The sequence below is a fragment of the Hyla sarda genome, chromosome 2, assembly GCF_029499605.1.
Source record: "Hyla sarda isolate aHylSar1 chromosome 2, aHylSar1.hap1, whole genome shotgun sequence".
Taxonomy (NCBI): domain Eukaryota; kingdom Metazoa; phylum Chordata; class Amphibia; order Anura; family Hylidae; genus Hyla; species Hyla sarda.
This window is the reverse complement of record NC_079190.1, coordinates 216,612,274-216,633,885: the sequence shown is the minus strand read 5'-3', so window position 1 is coordinate 216,633,885 and position 21,612 is coordinate 216,612,274. Positions and strand designations below refer to the sequence as shown.

The 21,612-nt window shown below is 44.2% G+C and overlaps 1 protein-coding gene and 1 non-coding gene across 3 annotated transcripts in view; both read left to right on the top strand.

Annotated features, from left to right (window-relative positions):
• AKAP1 (A-kinase anchoring protein 1) overlaps positions 1 to 21,612 on the top strand; it is an 82,414-nt gene that overhangs the window by 39,452 nt on the left and 21,350 nt on the right. For both annotated transcript variants that reach the window (XM_056556346.1, XM_056556347.1), the window contains exons 3-5: positions 629 to 762; positions 8,428 to 8,554; positions 8,648 to 8,772. In XM_056556346.1, coding sequence (XP_056412321.1) covers positions 629 to 762; positions 8,428 to 8,554; positions 8,648 to 8,772 — 386 coding nt within the window. The remainder of the gene's footprint in view (positions 1 to 628; positions 763 to 8,427; positions 8,555 to 8,647; positions 8,773 to 21,612) is intronic.
• Positions 11,642 to 11,840, top strand: LOC130360104 (U2 spliceosomal RNA). The gene has a single exon (XR_008890584.1). It is a non-coding gene; the product is annotated as a U2 spliceosomal RNA (small nuclear RNA).

Here is a 21,612-nt window from a genome sequence, read left to right as displayed (position 1 = left end):
ATTAGACTAATATATGAGCCTCTGTCTTGTAATAAAATCCTGTTTAAATCAGTGGGACTTTGTATTTCCATTCAGTCTGCCACAGCCTGCTTCAAATTGTACACCAATTCAGCTTTGTTTCTGCTTAATCTCAGTATGGAGTAAAAATATTTCAGCAAGGAAATTTTCCTAGTAATTTCTCAAACCTAAACAGAGAATTTTTAAATAGAACTAAAGATATATAATTTTTCTCAGCTCCTGTTACATTAGGCTATGTTCACAACTAAAAAGTAGCATGCATTTGAGGTATTTGTGTTTTTTTGTTTTTTTTGTTTTTTGTGGCACTCTAAAGCTCAGCATTTCCCTTGCTGTAGAATGACCCCTGCACAGCTGACTGTGAATAGGGCCACTGTTTTTCCATCAGGCTTGCTTTAAACCATATATCCAAATGTTCAAAACAGCCCGGGCAAGATGGCTGCCCCATAATATCACAAGGTATGCTAAAATGAATGAAAAAATGTTAACAAAATAGAAACCCATTTAGAAGAAAAGAACATATATTAGTATTTGGCTCTAATCGGTAATATAAAAATCTAGGTGACTATTTTATTTTTAATTAAATGTCTGCTATGGTATTGGCATTTTGCAGGTTCGGATGTGAATAGTATGGACTCTGTGGACAGTGGTTTTGCTCTGGGAAAGACAGAACAAGTCCAGAATGTAAAAGAGAAGATAGAAGTTAAAAAGGCTGAGCTTGCCATCTGGGAGATTGAAGTGCCAAAGGTAAGCGGTTAAGAGGCTGTAGATATTAGAAGTGTGTTGTGTACACAGACTTACATTTTTTTTTACTTTAATGTCGTGTCTCCCTTCAGTTTACAGGAGAGTAGGAGAGGGACAGGTCTTAAAAATATATATATAGATTTATATTTTTTTTTTGTGAATAGCTGTTGTTAGGATTTCAAGAATGGACAAGTGAAATGTCTTTGCGGTCTGTCTTCTTCCTTACTGCCACCCAGAGTTACAATTAAAGGGTTACTCCCATAGTATAGGTTAACAACCCATATCCAGCATAAATGTCTATAAGCATGCCCTTCTGCTTTCATAGAATTTAAATGATGGCCACATGTCTAGTCTTCCTCTTTAAAGGGGTGCTCCGGTGGAAAACTCTTATGTTTATTTTTATTTTTTTTTAAATCAACTGGTGCCAGAAAGTTAAACAGACTTGTAAATTACTTCTATAAAAAAAATAGGAATCCTTCCAGTACTTATTAGCTGCTGAATACTACAGAGGAAATTATTTTCTTTTTGGAACACAGAGCTCTCTGCTGACATCACGAGCACAGTTCTCTCTGCTGACATCTGTCCATTTTAAGAACTGTCCAGAGTAGGAGAAAATCCCCATAGCAAACATATGCTGCTCTGGTCAGTTCCTAAAATGGACAGAGATGTCAGCAGAGAGCACTGTGCTCGTGATTCAGCAGAGAACACTAAGCAAAAAGAAAAAAATTTCCTCTGTAATATTCAGCTGCTAATAAGTACTGGAAGAATGAAGATTTTTTTAATAGAAGTAATTTACAAATCTGTGTAACTTTCTGGCACCAGTTGATTTAAAAAAAAAGAAAAAATGTTTTCCACCGGAGTACCCCTTTAACCCCTTAAGGACCGAGCCCTTTTTCACCTTAAGGACCGGAGCATTTTTTGCAATTCTGACCACTGTCACTTTAAACATTTATAACTCTGGAATGCTTTTAGTTATCATTCTGATTCCGAGATTGTTTTTTCGTGACATATTCTACTTTAACTTAGTGGTAAAATTTTGTGGTAACTTGCATCCTTTCTTGGTGAAAAATCCCCAAATTTGATGAAAAAAATGAAAATTTTGCATTTTTCTAACTTTGAAGCTCTCTGCTTGTAAGGAAAATGGATATTCAAAATAATTTTTTCTTGGGTTCACATATACAATATGTCTACTTTATGTTTGCATCATAAAATTTATGAGTTTTTACTTTTGGAAGACACCAGAGGGCTTCAAAGTTCAGCAGCAATTTTGAAATTTTTCACAAAATTTTCAAGCTCGCTATTTTTCATGGACCAGTTCAGGTTTGAAGTGGATTTAAAGGGTCTTCATATTAGAAATACCCCATAAAAGACCCTATTATAAAAACTTCACCCCCCAAAGTATTCAAAATGACATTCAGTAAGTGTATTAACCCTTTAGGTGTTTCACAGGAATAGCAGCAAAGTGAAGGAGAAAATTCAAAATCTTCATTTTTTACACTCGCATGTTCTTGTAGACCCAATTTTTGAATTTTTGCAAGGGGTAAAAAGGAGAACATTTTTACTTTTATTTGTAGCCCAATTTCTCTCGAGTAAGGACATACCTCATATGTCTATGTTAATTGTTCGGCGGGCACAGTAGAGGGCTCAGAAGGGAAGGAGCGACAAATGGTTTTTGGGGGGCATGTCACCTTTAGGAAGCCCCTATGGTGCCAGGACAGCAAAAAAACACACATGGCATACCGTTTTGGAAACTAGACCCCTCAGGGAACGTAACAAGGGGTAAAGTGAACCTTAATACCCCACAGGTGTTTCACGACTTTTGCATATGTGAATTTTTTTTTTTTTTTTACCTAAAATGCTCGGTTTTCCAAAAATTTTACATTTTTAGAAAGGGTAATAGCAGAAAATATCCCCCAAAATTTGAAGCCCAATTTCTCCCGAGTACGACGATACCCCATATGTGGCCCTAAACTGTTGCCTTGAAATACGACAGGGCTCCAAAGTGAGAGTGCCATGCGCATTTGAGGCCTAAATTAGGGATTGCATAGGGGTGGACATAGGGGAATTCTACGCCAGTGATTCCCAAACAGGGGGCCTCCAGCTGTTGCAAAACTCCCTGCATGCCTAGACAGTCAGTGGCTATCTGGCAATACTAGGAGTAGTTGTTTTGCAACAGCTGGAGGCTCCGTTCTGGAAACAGTGGCGTACCAGACGTTTTTCATTTTTATTGGGGAGGGGGGCTTTGTAGGGGTATGTGTATACGTAGTGTTTTTTACTTTTTATTTTATTGTGTTAGTGTAGTATAGTGTTTTTAGGGTACAGTCGCACGGGCGGGGGTTCACAGTAGTTTCTCGCTGGCAGCTTGAGCTGCAGCAGAAAATTTGCCGCAGCTCAAACTTGCAGCCAGATACTTACTGTAATCCTCCGCCCATGTGAGTGTACACTGTATGTTCACATTGGGGGGGGGGGGGGAACATCCAACTGTTGCAAAACTACAATTCCCAGCATGGACGGTCTATCAGTGCATGCTGGGAGTTGTAGTTTTGCAACAGCTGGAGACACACAGGTTGTGAAACACTGAGTTTGGTAACAAACTCAGTGTTTTGCAACCAGTGTGCCTTCAGCTGTTGCAAAAGCTACAACCCCCAGCATGTACGGACAGCGGAAGGGCATGCTAGGTGTTGTAGTTATGCAACAGCCGGAGGCATACTACATTGGCTGGGGATGCTGGGGATTGTAGTTATGCAACAGCTGGAGACACACTGGTTTACTACTTAACTCAGTGTGCCTTCAGCTGTTGCAAAACTACAACTCTCAGCAGTCACCGACAGCCAACGGGCATGCTGGGAGTTGTAGTTATGCAACCACCAGATGCACCACTACAACTCCCAGAATGCACTTTAGCTGATTGTGCAAGCTGGGAGTTGTAGTTACACAACAGCTGAAGGTAAACTTTTCCATAGAAAGAATGTGCCTCCAGCTGTTGCAAAACTACAAGTCCCAGCATGCCCATAAGGGCATGCTGGGAGTTGTGGTGGTCTGCCTCCTGCTGTTGCATAACTACAGCTCCCAGCATGCCCTTTTTGCATGCTGGGAGCTGTTGCTAAGCAACAGCAGGAGGCTGTCACTCACCTCCAACGATCCACACTGCAGGACTGTCCCTCGCCGCCGCCGTCGCTCCTGGGGCCCCGATCCCAACATAGACGCCGTGGATCGGGGTCCCCAGCACCCGGGGTCGTCTTCCCGCACCCGCTCACGTCCTCCGGAAGAGGGGCGGAGCGGGTTGCGGGAGTGACACCCGCAGCAGGCGCCCTGATTGGTCGGCCAGTGTTTAACGACCGGTGTGCCTCCAGCTGTTGCAAACTCCAGCAGTCAATGTACTCCATGCACCGTACATGCTGGGAGTTGTAGTTTTGAAGCAGCTGGAGGCACACTGGTTGTGAAACACAGAGTTAGGTCACAAACTCAGTGATACATAACCAGTGTTCCTACAGCTGTTGCAAAACTAAAACCCTCAGCATGTACAGTCTGTCTGCGCATGCTGGGAGTTGTAGTTTTGCAACATCTGGATGTCCCACCCCCCCCCCCCCCAATGTGAATGTACAGGGTACAATCACATGGGCGGAGGTTTACAGCAGGTATCTGGCTGCAAGTTTGAGCTGCGGCAAATTTTCTGCCGCAGCTCAAACTGCCAGCGAGAAACTACTGTGAACCCCCGCCCGTGCGACTGTACCCTAAAAACACTACACTACACTAACACAATAAAATAAAAAGTAAACACTACATATACACATACCCCTACACAACCCCCTCCCCAATAAAAATGAAAGCGTCTGGTACGCCACTTTTTCAAAAACGGAGCCTCCAGCTGTTGCAATACAACTACTCCCAGTATTGCCAGATAGCCGTTGACTGTCCAGGCATGCTGGGAGTTTTGCAACAGCTGGAGGCACCCTGTTAGGGGTATTCTACGCCAGTGATTCCCAATGTCCACCCCTATGCAAGTCCCTAATTTAGGCCTCAAATGCGCATGGCGCTCTCACTTTGGAGCCCTGTCTTATTTCAAGGCAACAGTTTAGGGTCACATATGGTGTATCGCCGTACTCGGGAGAAATTGTGTTACATTTTTAAAAAGGGTAAAAGCAGAAAATACCCCCCAAAATTTGTAAAATTTTTTGGGAAAAGAGGCATTTTAGGTAAAAAAAAAAATTATTTTTTTTACATATGCAAAAGTTGTGAAACACCTGTGGGGTATTAAGGTTCACTTAACCCCTTGTTACGTTCCCCGAGGGGTCTAGTTTCCAAAATGGTATGCCATGTGTTTTTTTTTTTTTTTGCTGTTCTGGCACCATGGGGGCTTCCTAAATGCGGCATGCCCCCAGAGCAAAATTGGTTTTCAAAAAGCCAAATGTGACTCCTTCTCTTCTGAGACCTGTAGTGCGCCAGCAGAGCACTTTTCACCCCCATATGGGGTGTTTTCTGAATCGGGAGAAATTGGGCTTCAAATTTTGGGGGTATTTTCCCTTTGTAAAAATGTAAATTTTTTGGGAAGCCAAGCATTTTAGGTAAATTTTTTTTTTTTTTTTTTACATATGCAAAAGTCGTGAATCACCTGTAGGGTATTAAGGTTCACTTTACCCCTTGTTATGTTCCCTGAGGGGTCTAGTTTCCAAAATGGTATGCCATGTGTTTTTTTTTTTGCTGTTCTGGCACCATAGGGGCTTCCTAAATGTGACGTGCCCCCCAGAAACCATTTGTCACTCCTTCCCTTCTGAGCCCTCTACTGTGCCCGCCGAACAATTAACATAGACATATGAGGTATGTGCTTACTCAAGAGAAATTGGGTTTCAAATACAAGTAAAAATTTTCTCCTTTTTACCCCTTGCAAAAATTCAAAAATTGGGTCTACCAGAACATGCGAGTGTAAAAAATGAAGATTGTGAATTTTCTCCTTCACTTTGCTGCTATTCCTGTGAAACACCTAAAGGGTTAATACACTTACTGAATGTCATTTTGAATACTTTGGGGGGTGCAGTTTTTATAATGGGGTCTTTTATGGGGTATTTCTAATATGAAGACCCTTCAAATCCACTTCAAACCTGAACTGGTCCCTGAAAAAAAGCGAGTTTCAAAATTTTGTGAAAAATTTGAAAATTGCTGCTGAACTTTGAAACCCTCTGGTGTCTTCCAAAAGTAAAAACTCATAAATTTTATGATGCAAACATAAAGTAGACATATTGTATATGTAAATAAAAAAAAGATATTTGGAATATCCATTTTCCTTACAAGCAGAGAGCTTCAAAGTTAGAAAAATGCTAAATTTTCAAATTTTTCATCAAATTTTGGGATTTTTCACCAAGAAAGGATGCAAGTTACCAACAAATTTTACCACTATGTTAAAGTAGAATATGTCACACAAAAACAATCTCGGAATCAGATTGATAACTAAAAGCATTCTAGAGTTATTAATGTTTAAAGTGACAGTGGTCAGAGTCCTTAAGGTGAAAAAGGGCTCAGTCCTTAAGGGGTTAAAGTGACAGTGGCCAGATGCGCAAAAAACGCTCCGGTCCTTACGGCCAAAATGGGCTTGGTCCTGAAGGGGTTAAGTAGCTGCACTTACATTTACGTCCTATGTCCTTAAATGGGCACTGTCAGATACAAAAACTATTTATGTTGTACATCTTGGCAAAACAATTAACCTTTCTAATTTACTTCATAAGAAAATGTTGTTTCCTTTTTATAGAATTCATGGTTTTGTCCAAGCAGGTATTGACAAAGTCCAGTAAGTGAAGGGTGGGCTAGCACTGTCTGATGGGAAGAGAGAGCACAGGGTAGTGCTATAGGACGAGAGCGAGCACAGGGGTGTGCTATCGGACGGGAGAGAGAGCACAGAGAAGTGCTAGCCCACCCTCACTGGGCTTTGTCCATGCTTGTGCTTCCGCTTGCACAAAGCCATGATGTTATAAGCCATGATTTCTATAAAAAGGAAATTTTCTTATGAAGTACACTGCTCAAAAAAATAAAGGGAACACTTAAACAACACAATGTAACTCCAAGTCAATCACACTTCTATGAAATCACACTGTCCACTCAGGAAGCAACACTGATTGACAATCAATTTCACATGCTGTTGTGCAAATGGAACAGACAACAGGTGGAAATTATAGGCAATTAGCAAGACACCCCCAATAAAGGAGTGGTTCTGCAGGTGGTGACCACAGACCACTTCTCAGTTCCTATGCTTCCTGGCTTATGTTTTGGTCACTTTTGAATGCTGGCGGTGTGGTTCAGGTAGTGCAGCTGATCCAGGATGGCACATCAATGCGAGCTGTGGCAAGAAGGTTTGCTGTGCCAGTGTAGTGTCCAGAGCATCGAGGCACTACCAGGAGACAGGCCAGTACATCAGGAGACGTGGAGGAGGCCAACAACCCAGCAGCAGGACTGCTACCTCCGCCTTTTGTGCAAGGAGGAGCACTGCCAGAGCCCTGCAAAATTACCTCCAGCTGGCCACAAATGTGCACGTTTCCACTCATACAGTCAGAAACAGGCTCTGAGGGCGTGACGTCCACGGTGCTTACAGCCCAACACCGTGCAGGATGTTTGGCATTGGCCAGAGAACGCAGATTTGCCACTGATGCCCTGTGCTCTTCACAGATGAAAGTAGGTTCACACTGAGCACATGTGAGAGATGTGACAGTTTGGAGACGCCTTGGAGAATATTCTGCTGCCTGCAACATCCTCCAGCATGAGCGGTTTGGCGGTGGGTCAGTAATGGTGTGGGGTGGCATTTCTTTGGGGAGCCGCACAGCCCTCCATGTGCTTACAAGAGGTAGCCTGACTTCCATTAGGTACAGAGATGAGATCCTCAGACCCCTTGAGACCATATGCTGGTGCGGTTAGCCCTGGGTTCCTCTTAATGCAAGACCTCATGTGGCTGGAGTGTGTCAGCAGTTCCTGCAAGAGGAAGGCATTGATGCTATGGACTGGCCCGCCCGTTCCCCAGACCTTTATCCGATTAAGCACATCTGTGACATCATGTCTCGCTCCATCCACCAATGCCACGTTGCTCCACAGACTGTCCAGGAGTTGGCGGATACTTTAGTCCAGGTTTGGGAGGACACCCCTCAGAGACCATCGGCAACCTCATCAGGACATTGCCCTGGTGTCCTGATGACATTGCCCAGGTGTCCACGATTAGTTCATTCATTCAGATCTAGGATGTGCTATCTTAGTGTTCCCTTTAGTTTATTTATTTTTTTTTTTTTGAGCAGTGTATATTAGAAAGGTTAATGTTTTGCCAAGATGTACAACATATGAAAAGTTTTTATCTGACATTGCCCATTTAAGGGGTTACATTCTCTGTTTTAAAACTATATTAGGTTTTAAAATAAAGAATAACTCCATGAGTCCACAGTTGGCTTTGTAAATTCCAACCCCCCTATTACCATAAAAAGAAAATTGACATTTACTGAGAAAATTGCTGCAAAACTGCAACTAAACCAAAACTAGTGTGGCCAATGGTGTATCAGAAATATATTATAGATGCAAGAGTATGTTCACCATGTGGGAACACAGCCTAATTATAGCTTTCAATTAATATTTAGGCAAGACTGATGTGAACATGTGCAGTTTTTTTTTCTTTACCCCCTTTTGTTCCTCTATTTAAAGCATTTGGTTGGCCGCTTAATTGGTAAACAGGGCAGATATGTAAGCTTCCTGAAGGAGTCATCTGGTGCCAAGATTTATATTTCTACACTGCCTTACACGCAAGATTTCCAAATTTGTCACATAGAAGGTAAGTTTGTACATTAAGTTATCGTTAAGATAATTTATTGTTAAATTGTTGTGCTCATATACTACTCAATATTTTACCCTTTCTTTTATACAGGATCCCAGCCTCAGGTCGACAGAGCACTGAGTCTAATAGGAAAGAAGTTTAAAGAACTCAACCTAACTAACATCTATGCACCTCCCCCTTCTTTAGCATTACACTCACTTCCCATGACATCGTGGGTAAGTTGTACATTCAGCATGTACTGTACTTTTTATCAGTTATTGTGGTTTGTACCTGTACAGTGGGGATCAAAAGTTTGGTCACCCCAGGTAAAAATTTGTATTAATGTGCATAAAGAAGCCAAGGAAAGATAGAAAAATCTCCAAAAGGCATCAAATTGCAGATTAGACATTCTTATATGTCAACAAAAGTTAGATTTTAATTTACATCTACACTTTCATTTACACTTTCAAAAGAACAGAAAACAAAAAATGGCGTCTGCAAAAGTTTGGGCACCCTGCAGAGTTAATGGGGGAGATTTATCAAAACCTGTCCAGAGGAAAAGTTGCTGAGTTGCCCATAGCAACCAATCAGATCACTTCTTTCATTTTTGATAAAGCCTGTGAAAAATGAAAGAAGTGATCTGATTGGTTGCTATGGGGGCAACTCAGCAACTTTTCCTCTGGGCAGGTTTTGATAAATCTCCAATATCTTGTACTGCCCCCTTTGGTAAGTATCACAGCTTGTAAACGCTTTTTGTAGCCAGCCAAGAGTCTTTCATTTCTTGTTTGAGGTATCTTTGACCATTCTTCCTTACAAAAGTCTTCCAGTTCTTTGAGATTGCTGAGCTGTCTGTCACGCACTGCTCTTTTGTGGTCTATCCATAGATTTTCAATTATGTTGAGGTCAGGAGATTGTGAAAGCCATGGCAAAACCTTCAGTTTACGCCCCTTGATGTAATTTCTTGTGGTTTTCAAGGTGTGTTTAGGATCATTATCCATTTGTAGAAGCCATCCTCTCTTTAACTTCAGCTTTTTCACAGATGGCATCCAAAATTTGCTGAAATTTTATTGAATCCATTTTTCCTTCTACTCGTGAGATGTTCCCTGTGCCACTGGCTGCAATACAACCCCAAAGCATGATTGATCCACCCCCATGCTTAACAGTTGGACAGAGGTTCTTTTCATTAAATTCTGTTCCCCTTCTTCTCCAAACGTACCTTTGCTCATTCCGGCCAAAAAGTTCAATTTTAACCTCATCGGTCCACAGAACTTGTTTCCAAAATGCAATCCGAACAGAGGATATTGACATCTGAAAACGTTTTGCTATCTTCTTATAGCCTTCTCCAGCTTTGTGAGCGTCAACTGCTTAGAAGAACCCATGGTGCTGATTGTTGGGGCAAGGTCAGATGAGTCTGGGCATTTAAAACCTTTGAGATTGACATCACCTGATCTTCCCAGATGATGAATGAGAACAATCCATGACACTGGCAGGTCTCCGCTTTGCAAAGGGTGCAGCGCATGCTATAAATTCTGCAGGGTGCCCAAACTTTTGCAGACGTAATTTTTTTTTGTTATTTTGAAAGTGTAAATGATGGAAATAAAATTAACTTTTGTTGACATATTGTAAGAATGTCTAATCTGTAATTTGATGCCTTTTGGAGATTTTTCCATCTTTCCTTGGCTTCTTTATGCACATTAATACAAATTTTTACCTGGGGTGCCCAAACTTCTGATCCCCACTGTAAATTGGCCTGTTCGGTTAATAATCGCCCTTTGTCAGTCAACTCCATATTCTTATTAAATCAGATCATATGGTTCAGTATATATGGGTAGGATTTTTTTTTTTTGTTTTGTTTTTCCTTTGTCATTTTTGTAATTTGATTAATAAAATGTAATTCAAAGGTAATTTGCTGCGTACAGAAGCATTTTCAATCTTTGCAAATAAGTGGCCTGCAACCGATGTAATGTACATTTTGTGTTGCAGGTCACTTAATCTCCTGCCTGGTTTTCCTCCCGAATGGGGTGTGTCTACCACTGCGCAAAGTGGCAGCCAACAAGCCACCTCTATGCAGCTCTGTGGGAGAGCCGAATACTGCACTCTGGAATCTTTGGCTCTCCCATAGAGCTGCATAGAGGGTGGGGGGTGTCAGCCGCCTCTTTGTGCGGTGGTTGACACTCTACATTTAGAAAGAGAGCCGGGGTGCTGCGCGGGGGGTCCCAGTGGTCGGACCCCTCTGCGATCTGACACTCTCCTTAGGATAGGTGATAAGTTTTAATATCCAGGAGTACTCCTTTTTAAAAGTATGTATTTTTCAACATAATCAAAGGCCCGGACCCGTGGCTAATACCGCCGGACATCACCGACCAAAGTGAAAGCTTCCCGGCAGCTCAGTAGTGCTGTTCGCTATTGCATGGCAGTGATCAGTGTAGGAAATCAGTGTGTGCACTGGCCAGCGGGAGCCATAATGGCGGTAGGTAGATCCACCCCTTTTCTTCCCGAGTTCAGAGCAGGAAACAGGAGGGTCAACTGTGGGGAGACTCTCTCCCTGCTCTGGCGGCGCTGTCTTCGGAGCGCCGACAGGGTAGGACCTGTGCCTCACCGTACGGAGTTTAGCTCCGCAGCGAGCTCTCCGGTCTTGCGCGCTGAAGGGTCTTTAGTTCTACCAGGGATGTCCTCTGACTCCCTGGTTCGGCACCGTAGTCTTCTAGCCGACGGGACCCTTCCCAGCCGGGCACCGCTGCTCTTTCCCGCCCGTATGGGCGGGGGCTTGGAACTTTGCTCTGCCCCATCCTTTCTCCTTCAGAGCGTGACCAGTCTCTCCTCTCTTGCAGCCTTTCTCACATGGCTCCACCGTCCTTCCCCTCACAGGTGTCGGCGGGCCTGTTGCTGACGGGGACTCAGTACATATTTCTTTCCACCCTTACAGTAGTAAAGTGAGGTTCCATTCCCCACCCCTCAAAAAAAGTGAACCTCTTCTGCTGGTCTTTAAGGCCATTTAGGGGTGGTTGGCACCCTCTTGTGGCCTATAATTAGATTGTGCCTTCTTTTCCATGCACCCTTGTGGCCTCTGGGGACACAAAATTGTATCCTTAACCTGTGCTATCTATCGCTTTTCGGCCTATTGGCTAAGATCAAGTGCCGTGTAGGTTCTTATCAGTTATCAGTTTAATATTTGATACTTCCCCCTATCCGGGCACCATATAGTAAATGGATTTTTCAGTACGTGGGCCGATGTGGAAGCTTGCTTCTGTCGCCCCATACATTGACCGGCTATGGTGGTATTTTTGGGTACAGTACACCAACCAAAAAAATAAAATAAAATCTGCTGGGCTCTTTGTTTTCAAGTGTGTGTGTGTGTGTGTGTGTGTGTGTGTGTGTGTGTGTGTGTGTGTGTGTGGGGGGGGGGGGGGGGTCTTGATATTACACACTGCATTGAGTTAGTTGAGGTATGCCTCTGGCATTACATAGTAACATAGTTCATGAGGTTGAAAAAAGACCAGAGTCCATAAAGTTCAACCTATATCCCTAATGAGTCCCTACTGAGTTGATCCAGAGGAAGGCAAAAAAACCTTATACTAGAGGTAAAAATTCCTAACCGACTCCAAATATGGCAGTCAGAATAAATCCCTGGATAACGTTCTGTCCCTATAAATCTAGTATACATAACCAGCGATGTTATTACACTCCAAGAATGCATCCAGACCAGTTTTGAACTCTTTTACAGAGTTCACCATGACCACCTCCTCAGGCAGAGAATTCCAGTCTCACTGCTCTTACCGTAAAGAGTCCCCATCTGTGCTGGTGTAGAAACCTTCTTTCCTCTAAATGTAGAGGATGCCCCCTTGTTATAGATACAGTCCTCGGTATAAATAGATCATGGGAGAGATCTCTGTACTGTCCCCTGATATATTTATACATAGTTATTAGGTCTCCCCTAAGCTTTCTTTTTTCTAAACTAAATAACCCCAATTCTGCTAATCCTTCTGGGTACTGTAGTCCTCCCATTCCCCGTATTACTCTGGTTGCCCGTCTTTGAACCCTCTCCAGCTCCACTATATCTTTCTTGTACACTGGTGCCCAGTACTGTACAAAGTATTCTATGTGTGGTCTGACTTGTGATATGTACAGTGGTAGAATTATTTCCTTGTCATGGGCATCTATGCCCCTATTGATGCACCCCATGATTTTATTTGCCTTGGCAGCAGCTGCCAGACACTGGTTTTACCGTTAACTAAGACTCCTAAGTCCTTTTCCATGTCAGTCGTCTCAAGTGTTCTCCCATTTAATACATAACCCCAGCCCAGATTTTTCCTCCCCATGTGCATTACCTTACATTTATCAGTGTTGAACCTCATTTGCCACTTCCCAGCCCAAACCTCCAACCTATCCAGATCCATTTGTAACAGTGCACTGTCCTCTAAAGTGTTTACCGCTTTACAGAGTTTAGTGTCATCTGCAAAGATTGTTACTTTACTATTCAACCCCTCTACAAGGTCATTAATAAATATATTAAACAGAACAGCACCCAAGATGGACCCTTGTACCCCACTAGTAACAGCCACCCAATCAGAATAAGTACCATTAATAACCACCCTCTGTTTCCTATCACTGAGCCAGTTACTTACCCACTTACACACATTCTCCCCCAGCCCCATCTTTCTCATTTTATGAGGCACCGTATCAAATGCTTTGGAAAAATCCAGATATAAGACATCCAGCGATTGCCCCTGGTCCAGTCTGAAGCTCACCTCCTCATAGAAGCTGATCAGGTTAGTTTGACAGGACCGATCCCTCATAAAGCCATGCTGATATGGGGTAATACGTTTATTTTTATTAAGATACTCCAAAATAGAATCTCTTAGAAAACCCTCAAACAATTTTACATACAACGGAGGTTAGACTAACAGGCCTATAATTCCCTGGGTCACCTTTTTGTTCCTTTTTTAAATATTGGTACCACATTTGCTATGCGCCAGTCCTGGGAACAGTCCCTGTTACTATAGAGTCCCGGAATATTAAAAATAGGGGGCTGTCTATAACATGACTTAATTTCTTTAGAACACGGGGGTGAATGTCATCTGGACTAGGTGATTTGTCGATTTTGATTTTTTTGTAGGTGGCACTGTACTTCTTCCTGGGTTAGACAGGAGTTTACCTTATCGCACTGTATTTCACCTGGCATTTCATTTTCCTCGGTTAACACAGTGGAGAAGAATTTGTTTAATATATTTGCTTTTTCCTGATCCTCGTTTATAATTTCTTCATTTTTTAAGGGGCCCACACTTTCATTTTTGACCTTTTTGCTATTTAACCCCAAAATGTTCTTTAACTATATAGTTTTACTCTCTTTGGCAATGAGTCTTTCTGTCTCTATTTTTGCGGCTTTTATCTGTTTTTTTTACATTTTACATTTTTGTCTATATCTTTTTAATGCTTCTTCACTGCTGTCCTGTTTTAGTATTTTAAATGCTTTATTTTTGTCCTTAATTGCCACTTTAATGTTTTTATTCATCCATATTGGTTTTCTTTTATTTCTGACCCTTTTATTCCCATAAGGTATATATTTATTACAGTGATAATTTAAGATATCTTTAAAAGTCTCCCATTTAGTGTCAGTATTCTTGTTTTTGAGGACAATGTCCCATTTTATATTAAGGGCTTCTCTGAGCTGATCAAACTTTGCCTTCCTAAAGTTCATTGTTTTTGTGGCCCCTTGAGAGATTCCCTTATTGAAGAATAAGTTATACTGTATTATATTTATGATCACTATTTCCCAGGTGTCCTTTTACCATTCCTGCTTTCGCCAGGTTTCTCACTCTGTTGGAGACATACGTGACTCGCAGTGGCGGGTCGTGCCAGGGATTTCATGATTACTTGAAAGTATACCGAGGTTACAGTCAGGACTGCTTCTCCTCTACCACCGGTTGTCATGACATGTTTGCCGTGTCCGCAGGTGTTCTTCATGTGTACACTCATTATTCCCTCCTCCACAGGCTCCCACATCCACAGCTGCTGGCCCGGATCCCCACGTGCAGTGCAAGGTCTCCATGGAAGTGTCCCTGCGTGGCCATGGATTGCACCTGCTCTCATTGGACCACATAGTAGTGTCACCTGTCACTTATCTCACAACTGCCGCATCCGTGGCTGGATTTTGGTACCCCTCTATCAGTGCGAGGCGTCCGCCGGAGTGCACCGTTGCCCACATGGACCCATACCTGTAAGCCAGACAGTGGTCTGCATGGTTTTCTCTGCCGCCGGCCTTTTCTTTAAGGGCTGAAGTATCTACAGCTGAAGTTCTGGTACCCCAATACTAGTGCAAGGTGACCGCTGGAGCACACCTTTATCTACATGGACCCATACTAGTAAGCCAGACAGTGGTCTGCATGGTTTTCTCTGCCGCCGGTCGCTTCTCCAAGGGCTGAAGTGTTTACTGCTGCAGTTCCGGTACCTCACTGCTAGTCTCCGGTGGAGTGACCTGGCGTGTCCTGTGGACCCTATGCTGGACGAAGGGGATACAATCCACGGCTCCTAAGCCTCCCCCGATCTCCCAGGGTGACGGGGATTCTGTTCATGGCTTCTAGGCTTCACTGCCTTTCCACATGCATCAGGGGGCCCAGTTATTGCTATCTGACACTGTTCCCTTAAAACCAGTGCCTGGAGGGGCACTAATTACACCAGAACGTTGTCTACACAGTTTCCTCTGCTGTCGATCTCCCATCTCTGGGCTGACGTGTGCAACTGAGGGTTCCTGCAGGCAAGGGTCTGCTGACAGTCAGCCAGTCTTTGTCTGCATGGTCTCCCACACCACCGGATCGTCGATAAGTTTTGGCCACACTTCTGTTCCCCACTGTCTGTGGGAGGTTTTTGAAGAAGTGTTCCTGTGTGCTCAGGAATCCTCAACCTGTCAGCGGGACGGCTGTCTCCATAGTTTCCTGCTACATCTGGTCAAATACCATACACTTCCCACTGTGTGGTGGAAGTTCTGGTAACTCACTGCTTAGGTGTAGTTCCGAGTGGGCCTCCCATGTTGCTCCGTAAGCCCTCTGCAATGCACCGCATGCTGATTCGTGAGGTTTCCTAATTTATTAGGTCCCTCTCCACATGCCTGCCGCTCTCATGGCTCAAGGCTGGTAGCCCACTTTTAGTGTGTGGTTCTGGATGCAGGACCCGGTGTGGTCATGGTCTCTATGCCAGGTAGCCAGACTGTGTGTCTGCATGGCTTTCGAATCCACCAGGTCACCCTCCCTATTCCTGCCACTTCCGTGGCCACAGTCCGGTGACTCCTTCCATGTGAAGTTCAACAAAGTGTGCCTATGGGTTCATGGGACCTCTTTTGGGTCTGCATGTTTCCTGCCCCACATGCATCCCTCATCTCTTGCATCTGCGACAGCAGTCCATGGGTGTAGCATCATTGGAAGTTGGGGCGTGGGCATCTCCTGCAGCTTCCATGGCTTTTGATGGCTACAGCGGCAATCTCTGTTCCCCTTTTCTTGGAGTGCCACATTGGTCTGCAAGGGGCATGGTGGTGACACACCATTGGGTGCTGTGTGTTTTTCATTCTCCCGGACTTTGGGATGTCTATGGTTTCCTCCTTGTCTGCAGTTTGGTTCCCCTCTATTATCGTGAGGTAACCATGTCTGTGTCCCTACATATGCTAGGTCCTCTGCACATGTAGAGTCCCCTCTCTTCTGCTCGGTGTGGTGTACCTCCAGGCCTTCCTGTGGTCTTGTTCTTTAATTCTGCGACGGTTGAGCTCCTCTGTTCTGGCAGGGGGCCTGTTTGGGTGCCATGGTCAGTTCAGGCCCCCTCTGCCTCCAGGTATTTTCCTGGTTTCCTGTGCAGGGTGACTGAGGCATCTGCTCTGTTGCCTTCGACATGTCTAGAAAGGCTCAGTTGGCACCCATCTGGTCCATGGTCTCATCCTGTTGGGGTGTTCCTCTCAACGCTGTTGGTTGCTGTGCGTGTGTTTCTTACGCACATTTGTAGCCATGTCTTGGTTTCTTTGCCCAGCGCCTGTTTCCAGGATTCCGATCCCTTCATATCTCTGTATGTCGTCATAGGGTTCCTGGGGGGGGGACTACGTCCACCTCAGTATTTTTTTCCTGTTGCCATAGGGTGGCATTTCCCTGCTTCGACAGTGCCTGGCGCACTTGTCAAATCCCCCTCCATGGGGGTACGGGGACCAGGGAGCTGGCATGGTCGGTGCCGTTTTTTGTTTTTTTTCCTCTCGACCACCCCTTGTTTTTTCCCTCCGCTAGGGGGACTATTTCACTGAGTGCTATCTTCTGCTTAGATGGAGCCCTCTCTCCTACAGTTTTTTGGTTATCTACTGCTGCTCCTGCAGCCATGGCGCACTCCTCTGTTGGAGGAGTTTACGCACTCATGTATGGCTCAGTGTCAGCCAGTCTAGCCACTGCCTGTTTTTTGTTTTTTCTCCTCTCTTTCCGTCCTGATGGGATGTTGCTTTGCTGTGGTCTTCTCGGACCGTTGGGGTCCAACTCTGGTTAGTCTCCTTGTCTTGAGCACTATCCTAGACTGCTGTGGTTTGCCTTCCTGTTTGGGTTGGCAATCCTGGTTTGTTGGGCCTTAGTGATTCCATTGTGAGCAGTCTTTCTGTACCACACTTCTGCTTGTCTCGACACGGAAGTGTGTCGCGGCCATTGGGTTTCCTTCCTTTTCAGGTACAAGTCTTCCAGGAGCTGCAGACACCTTCAACTTCCCATGTTGGCCACTTTGGTGTTCTGGGATGCTTCTTTTAAGGGTCTTCAGCTCCTCTTTGGCCGTTTATACTTCAGTGTACGTCTTCCAGGTGACTCAAGAACCTCCAGTTCCCATGTCTGTCTCCTCGAGGTCCATGTACTCCCGGAAAGGGGGGTGTTTGGGTCATCTGGATTATACCATTCGAGCTATTTTTGCCTTCTGGGTGCTCGGCGGGCCCCTGGGAAAGGGGTTTCCGGTCTCCAGATATTTGTATCATTGCTTTTATGCACAAGCCCTCTCTAGAGCCAGTTTCTGACTTTCTTTTTTCCAGTGTTTTTCTGGTTCCCACCAGCTCACTTTCTGCTCGGGTGTACGCTGCTCTTACTGGTGTGTTTTAAAAAAAAAAATTTAAATATTTTTTTTTTTTCTGCCGTGTTTTCTTGCATCAGTCAAATCTGGATGGTTCTCTTGTTGTGCCCTTTTCCATTTTTGTTTTCCAGCCGGGCTCGCCCCTTTGTCTAGTTCTTTGTTCCTTGGGGTTGATTTTCTACCCTCTCCCGGGATAGTTCTGGCCTGGTTGGCTTCCTAGTCGACTTTCATTTTTTTATTTATTTTTTTGTCTCTGTATATGGACGTATATTTAGTCTCTGCATAAGACGGTCCCTGTCCTTGGCATCCTAGCCCATCTCCAGGGATGGAGGTTCTTCCGGGAGCTTAGTCTCTGGGCCTCGGTTGTCTCTGGCCTGGGGTCTTGTTCGCGGGCCTTACAGACGAGTGGGTTCGGGCTCTGACTGTTTCCCTTTTTTTATTTTTTGTTGTTGTTGTTCTCACCCTAGGGGACTGCTTTTGGTACTTCCCATCAGTAAGGTGTCCCCCAATGAAGAGTGACCGAGAAAAGGAGACCTTTATTTATTTTGCTTACCACAAAATCTTTCTCGTTGCATTCATTGGGGGACACCGCACCCACCCATATCTTCCTTTTTTTTGTCCATATGATCTTTTCAGGGTCTTTTTCCGGGTTTCTTTTCCGGGGTCCTTCGGTAAGTGATTACTTCACTTCCAGTGGGCGGGTATATCCTGCCAGGGAGGAGCCGACTTTTTTTTTTTTTTTTTTTTTCTTCCTAGTGTCAGCGCCTCCTAGTGGCAAGAGCATATACCCATCAGTAAGGGGTCCCCAAATGAAGGCTACGAGAAAGAGATTTTACGGTAAGCACACAAAAATCTCCTTTTTTCGCCCGGTCCTGTCTTTTTACCTAATGGTGGTTTCTGCTTTTCGCCTAAATGAGGGCATTGTCCTTCCGTCTTTTGGCCCTGCTACGTCTCATCCTATGGAACGTTTGCTCCCTAGGCTTGACGTGGGTCGTCGTATGGGGCTGCTTCAAAGACACCATTTCGCAGGGGATACGCTCTGCCGTTTCGGAAGCTTACCGCTGCAAGGGGAAGATTCAACCCTTCGGGGTCTCAGTTCATTCCACTCGTTCTGTCGGAGCCTCCTGTGCTCTCCGTAACCAGGCCTCATCCTACCAAACATGTAAAGCAGCCATTTGGTCGTCTTTACACAGTTTTACAAAATTCTATCAGGTACATACCTTGCATCTGCTGATGCCAGTCTGGGTCGCTAAGTGTTGCAGGCGGCTGTGGTCCAGCCTTCCACCTAAGTTGGGAATCTTTTACCCACCCTGGGGACTGCTTTGGTACGTCCCATGGTCTGTCCCCCAATGGAGCCGATTTATTATTTGGTGCAAGTTGGCTCAAATGTTGAAATCAGCTGTTCACAGCACCTTTTACACAGAACTTACCACCACAAAGGACAGCGTATTTTACCCTGTAGAGCAGCCATTTAGGAGTCCCTCCTGCAGTATATCAGCAAGCGACACAAGTTATTTTCTTGTGTGGCGTTTATAGCCACCATGTGAAATGGATTTTATTTTCAACTTGGGAATTTTTATTTTTTATTTTTTTACTTTAGTGCAGTGGTCTTCAACCTGCGGACCTCCGGGCTGTCCGAGCATTCTGGGAGTTGTAGTTTTGCAACATCTGGAGGTCCGCAGGTTGGAGACCACTGCTTTAGTGTTTACCTTTCCTGAACCTGTGTGGCCATGTCCAATGCTGGCTCAACGGAGGGTGAAGGTTGCTCAGAGACAACTGTCGCAGGATAGTATTGAGCAGCCCTGGAGGCGTCGCTGCTTTCACAAACAACATTTTTTAATGTATTTTGACGCCTTTACATTTTCTGACATTGGTAAGTGTGTTTTCCATGTGCAAAATTTCTTTGCGGGGATTTGCGCCAAAAAACGGGATTTGCGCCAAAGATCGATTGGCGCAAATGATGAATTACTGATTAAAGTTAAAATCACACACAGGACCATGTGATTTTGAGAAAGTGGTAAAAATGACAGTGGAGAAGATGCACCAAACTTTGGCGCAAAAAGACACTGCGCCAAAGTTACGTGAAAAAAACACAATCCTTTGATAAATACCCCCCATGATTTTTAAAAGGTAAGGAGGAAAAAACGAAAATGCAAAAACAAACGCTGAGTCCTTTAACCCCTTAAGGACCCATGACGTACCGGTATGTCATGAGTCCGCTCCCGATCTATAACGCGGGGCCACGTCATAGCGGGCCGGGACCCGTGGCTAATAGCGCGCAACATTGATCGCGGTGCAGCGCGCTATTAACCCTTTAGACGCGGTGTTCAAAGTTGAACGCCGCGTCTAAAGTGAAAGCATGCCTGTTAACTCAGGGAGCTGTTCGGGATAGCCGCGGCGAAATTGCGGCATCCCGAACAGCTTACAGGACAGCTGCCTTCTCGCTGTCCGATCGCCGAATGACTGCTCAGTGCCTGAGATCCAGGCATGAGCAGTCAAGCAGAATCATCGGTCCTATGAGAAACCAGTGATCAATGTAAAAGATCAGTGTGTGCAGTGTTATAGGTCCCTATGGGAGCTATAACACTGCAAAAAAAGTGCAAAAAAAGTGAATAAAGATCATTTAACCCCTTCCCTATTAAAAGTTTGAATCACCCCCTTTTCCCATTAAAAAAAAGTGTAAATAAAAATAAACATATATGGTATCGCCGCGTGCGGAAATGTCCGAATTATAAAAATATAGCGTTAATTAAACCGCACGGTCAATGGCGTACGCGCAAAAAAAGTCCAAAGTCCAAAATAGTGCGATCAATAAGCCCTATCAATGCAAAAATGGTACCGCTAAAAACTTCAGATCACGGCGCAAAAAATTTGCCCTCATACTTCCCCATACGCGGAAAAATAAAAAAGTTATAGGGGTCAGAAGATGACAATTTTAAACGTATTAATTTTCCTGCATGTAGTTATGATTTTTTCCAGAAGACAAAATCAAACCTATATAAGTAGGGTATCATTTTAATCGTATGGACCTACAGAATAAACAAACATAAGGTGTCCTTTTTACCGAAAAATGCACTACGTAGAAAAGAAAGCCCCCAAAAGTTAAAAAAAACAGCGTTTTTTTTTTCAATTTTGTCTCACAATGATTTTTTTTTCGCCGTAGATTTTTTGGCAAAATGACTGACGTCATTACAAAGCAGAATTGTTGGCGCAAAAAATAAGCCATCATATGGATTTTTAGGTGCAAATTTGAGTTATGATTTTTTAAAGGCAAGGAGGAAAAAACGAAAATGCAAAAACTGAAAAACCCTCGGTCCTTACGGGGTTAAAGGGGTACTCCCGTGGAAAACTATTTTTTTATTTTTATTTTTTTAAATCAACTGGTGCCAGAAAGTTAAACAGATTTGTCAATTACACAACAATGGAGAAATAAGTGTGCACTCACTGCAGGGAACGTCAGGCAGTACCGGAGTCCGGGTCTCAAGCATCAGGTTACCGAGGACGCATCACGGGGAGCGCTCAGAGGCGATGCCGGCCTTTCGCACGAAAGAGCGTGCTTCTTCCGGAGGCCGGAAGAAGCACGCTCTATCGTGCGAAAGGCCGGCATCGCCTCTGAGCGCTCCCCGTGATGCGTCCTCTGTAACCTGATGCTTGAGACCCGGACTCCGGTACTGCCTGACGTTCCCTGCAGTGAGTGCACACTTATTTCTCCATTGTTGTGTAATTGACAAATCTGTTTAACTTTCTGGCACCAGTCGATTTAAAAAAGAAAAGTCTTCTACCGGAGTATCCCTTTAAGGGGTTATAGCTCATTGCCTAGGATTAAAGTCTGTAGTTCAGCTTTCTAGGAAGGTATGCTTTGTTCTAACACAAGGAGTTATAGCTTTGCCTATGAGAGGGAACTAGGAACTAATTGGAGAAGCTCCACAGAGGGAGCACAATAGGAATTGCTGGAAAAGGTGTCAGTCAGCTGCCAGGGGAATACAGGAATGAGAACAACCTAAAAT